At 46.5% G+C, this 8,852-nt stretch overlaps 1 protein-coding gene across 1 annotated transcript in view; it reads right to left on the reverse strand.

Moving 5' to 3' along the window:
• Positions 1–4,293, reverse strand: part of MSRA (methionine sulfoxide reductase A) — a 295,463-nt gene extending 291,170 nt beyond the window's left edge. Inside the window, exon 1 of the mRNA XM_082048911.1 lies at positions 4,136–4,293. Coding sequence (XP_081905037.1) covers positions 4,136–4,265 — 130 coding nt within the window. The 5' untranslated portion in view covers positions 4,266–4,293. The remainder of the gene's footprint in view (positions 1–4,135) is intronic.
• Positions 4,294–8,852: the final 4,559 nt, after the last annotated feature.

The raw sequence follows: 8,852 nt of genomic DNA on the forward strand, positions 1-8,852 counted from the left end.
GTTCCAGAATGTGATGATATAACTATATTTGAATAAATATTGATTTTTTTTTGTTCAAGAATAAATTTAGATTGTTGTTCATGGCAAACTAAGACATCCCCTGAAAATAAGCCCTTAACGCATCTTTTGGAGCAAAAATTAACATAAGACCCTGTCTTATTTTCGGGGAAACAGGGTAGCTATGGGCATAGATGGTAATAAGAAACAATTCCACAAAAAATGACAAGAGTAAAAAGGAGCCCAGAGAAAATCCAGGTGCACTGATGAATACAGAAGATGGCCTAAAAGTAGCACAGAAAGTACTGAAAACCTCTTTTGCCGAAATCTTCACAAAGTCTGTTCCAAAACCTCTCCATCCATTGGCACAGTCAGAAAGAAAAGCAGCAATGTGGGGAAAAATGGGTTATAATTACTAATGTGTTCAAGGAGCCACATGGAGTTTTTGCGGGGCTGTGAAGGAAGCTCACTGATGTGACCATCAGAAATGTGTGACAGATCTAGTTATAATGATATTTAGATGAATACCGGTAACTGGAAGAGATCTCTGATATTAATACCAAGATTTGGGCTAATGTAACAGCCTTTGTAACGAAAGCAAAAAGAGGATTGAGGAGCTATAGGCTGCTCAGCCTCGGTTCAGTCCCAGGGAAGATCATGGCATATGTGTGCAAAAATGACTTCCAAATACAAAGAGAACAGGAAAGTCATCAGGAATAGCCGGCACGTTTACCAAAAGCAAATCACGCTCCATCATTCAGGTTTTAAGATGAAAAGATTGGCTACGCAGCTGAGGATGAAGCAGTGGATGTAACACATATTGACTTTCTCAGGGCTCCTGACAACGTCTCTCGCAGTATAATTTGGAAGCTGAGAAAGCTGAAGAACAGACTTGGTAGGCACTGAATACATCAAAAATTGGCAGAACCACCACAGTGAAAAGGCAGCGATCAATATCTTGATGTCCGGTGTGTAGCAGGTTACCCCAAGGGCTGATGCTGGGACAAATATCATTCAATATCTTAAAGAATAACATGAATGATGCAACATAAAACACACTCAGCAAATCCGAGGGCAAGGCTAACCAGAGGGTGAGAATGGACACGCCAAACAGCAGAGCAGTGCAATGACACTTTGGAAAATTACAGGTGTTCAACAACCGAAACCTCATGAAGATCAACAAGGAGAAGCACAAATTCTGCACCGGTGTAAGATAATGTGAGTGTCAAGAGGATGGACCAGACTCTGTTCAGTGGTGCCCAACGCCAGGGTGAGGGGCAACGGGCACAGACTGAAACACAGGAGGCTCCATCTGAACATGAGCAGAAACTTGTTTGCTGGGAGGTGCCAGAGCCTGGCCCAGGCTGCCCAGAGTGGGTGTGGAATCTTCAAACCCACCTGGATAGGAGCCTGTGTGATCTGCTCCGGTGACCATGTCCAGTATTGGGTCCTCAGTTCAGGAGACACGTTAAGAAAACAGCAAATGTCTGCAAGGTCAACGGTCAGGTTGGTCGGCACATAAACCTACAGAGCTCGCCAATGCTGGAAGCGTTACAGCTGGTGAAGGGTAAACTAGAAAGAAACGTTACTTAGTAAATGTGATGTTGAACTTTAAATGGCCTTTCTTTCCTGAAAGGAGTTTACACCTGAAAAATTTTAACTTTTGCAGTTCATTGGAGCTCCATGCCGTTGTTAAGTACATAAAATCATGTTTGGTCATAGAACAGTATCCAAAAAGTGTCATATTTAGCCTTATGAGGGCGTTTTTTGTACAGCAGCACAAAATAGCTCCATCTATGGAGTTACAGAGCATAACACGGGCCTAGTGTATCTTCAGGCCAGGTTTTTATCCCCAAACAATATGAAGGTGCCACTTTAATCTAGACAATGCACAACTTTCAGTATCATTTCTAGAGTTCATTGCTCTAATCCCATCTCTGACCGCTCTTTCGAGTCCGCCTTCCCCACATCAGACATAACACTCTTCCTGATAACTCTAATTTCACCACAACCTTCAGCATTTTACCCAATATCTATATAATGTAAGATTTTACTACACCCTCAAACACTGAGCTTATGCCACAGACCATTTATTATTCTCCCACCAGCACTTATTTACCTTATGTATTTTTTTTTCCCTAAGTTCACAGACTTCATTAGGGACCTTTGGTGCCCAGAGCAAAGATGCCTGTAAATAAACACCTTGTATAATGGGAGAAAGGTCGTGCATGTATCAAAGTGCCACTATAATTCCTATTTAACAGTGGTAACAGCCATCTTGCAATGTTTTTAGTTTCCAGGAGGCCCAATTATGTAAATCTTGGTTGATACTTTGCTTACCTGAGAACACACATTCACTCAAAATAATGAATCACCGGAAGAATTATTTTTGAAGAACTCAAAACCACTTAGCAAACATTAAGGTTAGCGCATCCACGCTGTGCTTAGGTATTATTTTGAGGTATCGTTATTTAAAAGGCATAAGGTAATGTGTTTGAAACCCTGAATGGGACCACTAGGGCCCTAAAAATGAAACAGGAAATGCATGTGAGGAAAAACAGGTACGTGCTTGTTGGTCGTTCCAGGAATCACAGAATCACAGAAAGTACATTGGAATGAAAGAGAAGTACACTGGGTTGTTAAGAATATATTATTTAGTTTGGAAATCGAGCTGGTTTTAGCCCATGGGAGCCATCTTGTCATGGAGGGAGTAAAGTCAGGCTTCTAATATTTTATTGTATAGAAATAATCCCTGTGAGCACTGGAAATGCCAGAATGTTGCGCTTCCCTGTATGCTTTGTATTACTTAAGACTGAAAGTCTAAGTCTTGATTTGGCTTTTATGCAAATACTTTGTGTCTTATGTCCTCCTGTATACTTGTACAAGGATATATAAGTTAGTTTGAAACTGCAGCTTGTGACCCAGAGTCCAGATGTTCTTTTGAGCAAATGTTTTTTCACCAGAGAGTGGATATCCACAGCGGCTAGAAAAGGACTGTTCAACTAAAGTAAACCTCAAATACACAAGTTTTTGAGTTTCCATGAAAACAGCAGATGGGGTTTTGCTGATTTTGTGTCTTAAAATCATTCAGGTTCAAAAAGACCTCTACGATCTTCAAGTCCAGTGTTAACTTAGCACTACATCCTCCATACACTGAGTTTTCTAAGAAAAAATGGCAGAAGTTTGGCCATAGCATAGAGCAAGTGTCTTGTGTAAAAACATCTTCATGGTGGAGACATGGTGGGAGTTGGAAGGTGCTGCTGGCTCCAGGTCACTGAGGACAATTGCATGACAGGTTTTGGGTTGCATTTCACACTTCTTTCCCCTTCTCGATTACAGAATCACAGAATCCCAGAATGTCAGGGGTTGGAAGGGCCCTGGAAAGCTCATCCAGTGCAATCCCCCCATGGAGCAGGAACACCCAGCTGAGGTTACACAGGAAGGTGTCCAGGCGGGTTGGAATGTCTGCACAGAAGGAGACTCCACAACCCCCCTGGGCAGCCTGGGCCAGGCTCTGACACCCTCACCCACAACAAGTTGCTTCTCAAATTTAAATGGAACCTCCTGTGTTCCAGTTTGTACCCATTACCCCTTGTCCTATCACTGGTTGTCACCAGAAGAGCCTGGCTCCATCCTCCTGACACTCACCCTCTACATATTGATCCCCATGAATGAGTCCCCCCTCAGTGTCCTCTTCTCCAGCTCCAGAGCCCCAGCTCCCTCAGCCTTTCCTCCCACGGGAGATGCTCCACTCCCTTCAGCGTCTTCGTAGCTGCGCTGGACTCTCCCCAGCACTTCACTCCTGAGTTTAGCACAGGAAACCTCATTGTGGAGCTAAATAAACGCGTTCTCAGGGCTCTCGCCTGAACTCCCGCTGCCCCACAAACACCGCGTCCCCCGCATGTCACAACCCCATCATGTCGCATTCCCCTCCCTTCGCCATGTCACAACCCCCCATGTCACAACTTCCCCGACTGTCACGACCCCGCCATGTCCCCTCACGGGCCCGCGCAGGCGCCTCAGCCGCCCCGCCGGAGCGCATGCGCGCAGAGAACGGCGCCGCTTCACTCGCTGAGCGGGCCCCGGTGCCCCCACAGCCGCCTCCCCACTCCCGGTGCCGGCGGGGGAGCGTCCCTACCTGCCACCGCCATGCGCTGGCTCCTGCCGGGGAGCGCTTCTTCCTTCCGCGGCAGCCGGGAGGCCCAGTCGCCCATGCTGCCGGTGGAGCTGCAGAGCGAGCGGAGGAGGCGCCGCGGCGCTGCCGGCATCGCCCCGAGGGCAGACGGGGAGCGGGAGCGGCCCCGGCGGCCGGTGGGACGAGGGGCGGCGGCGCGAGGGCGGCGCGAGGCCCCGGGGCCGCCCCCTGCCGGGCGGAGGCGGGAAGCGCCGCGTGTCCCGTGTCCGTCCGCACAGCGGCCCGGGGCTTCGGTTCCGCTGCTCCCGGGGGGTCGGGCTCTGCTCCCCAGGAACAAGCGCCAGGAGCAGAGGAAACGGCCTCAAGTTGCGCCAGGGGAGGTTGAGGTTGGATCTGGGGAACAATTTCTTCCCCAAAGGGCTGTGGGGCATTGGAACAGGCTGCCCAGGGCAGTGCTGGAGTCACCATCCCCAGAGAGGTTTAAAAGGTATTTAGACGAGGTTCTTAGGGACATGGTTTAGTGCTAGTGTTAGGTTATGTTTGGACTCCATGATCCTGAGGGTCTCTTCCAACCAAAATTGTTCTATTCTATGATTCTATTCTGTGATTAAGGCTGAGGGAGCTGGGGCTCTGAAGCTTGGAGAAGAGGAGACTGAGGGGTGACCTAATTAATGTTTACAGATATATATATAAAGGGTGAGTGTCAGGAGGATGGAGCCAGGCTCATCTCAGTGGCAAACAATGATAGGACAAGGGGTAATGGGTACAAACTGGAACACAGGAGGTTCCATTTAAATATGAGAAGAAACTTGTTGGGGGTGAGGGTGGCAGAGCCTGGCCCAGGCTGCCCAGGGGGGTTGTGGAGTCTCCTTCTCTGCAGACATTCCAACCCGCCTGGACACCTTCCTGTGTAACCTCATCTGGGTGTTCCTGCTCCATGGGGGGATTGCACTGGATGAGCTTTCCAGGTCCCTTCCCATCCCTGACACTCTGTGATTCCCAGGTGTGTGTCCCCAGACGGTGTGTGCTCTGCAGGGGACACCACCCTTCAGGTCACACCGGTCCCCCTGCTCAGGGAGTTTGTGTCGTCATTTGCGTGCGCCCACCCAAAAACATCCCTTTTTAAGCCTGAGAGTGTTCAAGAAGAGACTGGACAATGCCTTCAGACACACGGTGTGAACTGTGGGGATGTCATTGCAGGGACAGGAGTTAGACGCGATAATCCTGGTGGGTCTCTTCCAGCTCAGGACATCCTGTGATTGTTTCCCTGAGCTCTGCTGCTGGACCTTGTTCCCCGGTTACTCTGGAAGCACCTCTGTGATGTGCTCCTTGCTCTGGAGCCCCTTGCGCACTTGTACTCAGTTTGTTTTTTTCCACGGGCTCTGCCTCAGTGCGTATTGAACATAGAACACCATCAGGTTTCTAAAGGAAAACACTTAGAGAAACGTTTTGGTTTTCAAACAATTTAAGCTCGTTCTATGCATATGGTCAGTAGAAGGGAAATTTGTACAAAAGCCTGCAAAGGGAGTTTGTGAACTAGGCGGGGGTCTTGCTCGGAGAATTTCAGACTATGGAAAAATGCAATGCACAAGGCAGAAGAAGCAAAGACTTATAGATACATACCAGTAATCTTATAAACTTATAGAACATGATGGTAATTTCAGTGCGAAATTCATCTGGAGGGTTTTGAAAAAGTGGGATTGCTGCAGAATGGGAGGAAAGATGATAAAATGACAGAGTAATGCCCAGTCTGAGAGAACAGCCAGATAATTCTCTCAAAAAATGGTCTGGGACAACGGAACGCAGTTCCATTCAGCTCATAATCAAGCTGGATTTTACATGGACATGATACTCTTGAGACATAGAATTTAATTCATATTTATAAAGAAGCTGGATATGGCAATACTGAGAATTCCCAGATGCTCCTAAAAGAATTTAGAGAAGCAGGAAATTCATGTTTTAGGGGTCAGGCTTGCTTTACAATTCAAAATTCAGATGGGGACCTGAGAGGTAAGCTGTCCCAGCTCTGGTTTTAGCTTCACTGTTCTGTGCAAGGTGAACAACATCCTCTTTGAGTGCAAGTAGCCCCAAGGTTGCAGGCCATTTTTCAAGTTTAATTTTGATACATTTAGAATCAGATTGCAGTCCGTTTTTTGAAGTTTTGTTAAATTTTGATACGTTTAGAATCGTGGAGATGAGGACTGGAAAGGACCTCTGGTGACATCCAAAAGACTCTTGCAAAAACCTGAAGAAAATCTGCTAAATAATGAGTGAGTAGAGATGCATATGGTAACTAACTGATATTTTGACAGTACAAGTTAGTATGAAGCAGAAATGCTCGGTCACAAAGTGTGAATTTCATTTAAAACACATTCACCTAATTAGCTGTTCTCTCACTTAGAGTCACGCTGCCATTTCCTGCCTTTGCATCACTAAGATGATGACATCCAGTGGTTTTATACTGACCATTTTTTGTTTCACCATATATATCTATGCACACTCCGCTCTCTGCCATCAATGTGTTTTTAAAAAACGCACCAGTTAATATCAGGATGGATGGCAAAGCAATTTTCCCCTAAGAATTAATCTACCCATGAGCCTGAATCTTTTCCCGTGAGCATCCTTGCCGCCTCTTTGTGCAACATTCCATTTTCATTGCCATGTTCCTTGCGCGAATCGAGGTCGGGCAGAGGTGAAGGGCAGAAAAACAGACTCAAGTTTGGCTTTTCAGCCTCACAGATGAAGTAACCGAGATCTTTTGGAGCCTTAATGCGCAAAATAGACAAATTAAACCTGCTGATTTTCAGAAGTGCTTCTTGGCTCCGTGGAAACAGAATAGTTTTAAAATCAGATAAATCCCGCTTATGTTTCAGCGAAGTGTGGGGCTGTCCTCTCATTCAGTGCGTTGAGATCTGGGTAGTCTGAAAACTGAATTCTAACTTGCAAACGTTTTCTTAAGACAGATTTGCCTGTCCAAGCAAGCAGCAGAACCTGATTATCTTTTGATGTATAATGTACCGTGCTTCACACTTCAACATAGACTTTCTATATACCAACACATAGATTGAATTAAGGAGTATATCAGAAATAAGCCTGGCTTTAGGCACCTGCACAGTGCTTGCATTCCTGTGTCGTAATCATGGTATCCCCAGCACACCGATGTTACACCACGTGCTAAAAATCTTCAGGAAACCAGCGTGAAGAAGGAAAAATTGCTTATATTGGTCACCCAGTCCTAGGAACTTGCTCAAAACTTACACAATTTTCTCAAGGACCTGACATTTACTGAACATAATCCTTTCCTTTGGAGTTAAGTTTACTGGCTTTTGTAGTGTCATGGAGGCCCCCCGAGGTTAGTTTAAGGGACAACAGGGTCCAAAACAACTTTTATTAAACTGGTGAGAAACAGGGTCTTAGCACTCCAAAAGTGACTTGAATACAGGTTCGGATATCAGTTGAGGAAAATTATTAAGGGGCAGCAACTAACACAACAGGAGGTCCACAGCGTGCATGCTCATGGCTTCATCCAAAACAATGCCAGAGCCGTTTCTGAGTCCGGGAAGAGTCCACACTTGTCTGAATACGCTGTGGGGTTATTTTAAAGGGATATACGTACTCGTAGTGAGTATGGAAAGTGTACACTCACAATTCTGCGAGGGTTAATTTATAATACACTCGCAATCCTGTGAGGAGAGATACACGTGCAAATGTGTACGGAATATTACACGTGCTTATGTGGAAGCACGGGAGGAAAATACACTCGCGATTATGCGAGGATTCATTTATACACGTGCTTGTATTGAGCACAGAAGGTACACATGCAAATGTGCATGGAAAGTAGATACACTGGCAATCCTGCGAGGGTTGATTTTACTCACACACGTGGCGGCAGGGCAAGCGGAGTCTCCGTCCCAGGAGGGCGACAGTGGCTTCTGGTGGCAGCGGCTCAGCTCGTAACTCCAAGAGATCGTGCGTAAGCTGCACATCTCCATGAGAGTCCCGTTTTTTATTGGCTGATCAGATCTGACTGTGGGCATTCCAGAAGCTTCTCTGCACCCCCACACTGGCTGTGGGTGCTCCTGAAGCTTCCAAACATCCCCCACAATGGCTGCGGGCGCCCAGCGGCTTCCTGGCACCTCCCTTCTCCTAACGGCCCTGGCCAGGGGGCGCTGGGGCCAAACTAAAGAAGCTGTTGGCCTTAAACAGCAGAGAGAGAGGGAGATGTGTCTACGCCTTTCATATCGAAGGAGGGAGGGAGGGAGAGGGGGGATTGCGTTCTGCCACATGTAGTTTAGGGATAGATGAGTTTTTCGCATATAGCGAAATTTTTTGTATCTCGAAACCAGTAAAGCCCCATGTAACCTTCTCCATGGTGACACTGATCATGGAGCCAGGTTTGGGCTGCTGGAAAAACAATCTTTTTGGTTTTAATTTGAAAACGTGCAGTGAAAGATCCTCCACAGGCTTTAGTGGATTATTCAGCACTCAATTACTGTTAAAAAAATGCACCTTATTTTTAGGTTAGCTTCAGCTCCCACCCATTAAACCTTAGCTTATCTTTCCTAGAATGAAGAGATTTATATTATCCAGTCTTAGTTATCCAGACCTAACTGTGGTCACCCCTCAAGATAAACAGGACTCCGGGAGTTCATCACCATGAACCATTTTCTAATTCTTTAAGTATCGTCATTGCACTCCTCTGGGCCCTCTCCAGGTTTTC

This window comes from Streptopelia decaocto (assembly GCF_964273445.1).
Source record: "Streptopelia decaocto genome assembly, chromosome: 3".
NCBI lineage: Eukaryota > Metazoa > Chordata > Aves > Columbiformes > Columbidae > Streptopelia > Streptopelia decaocto.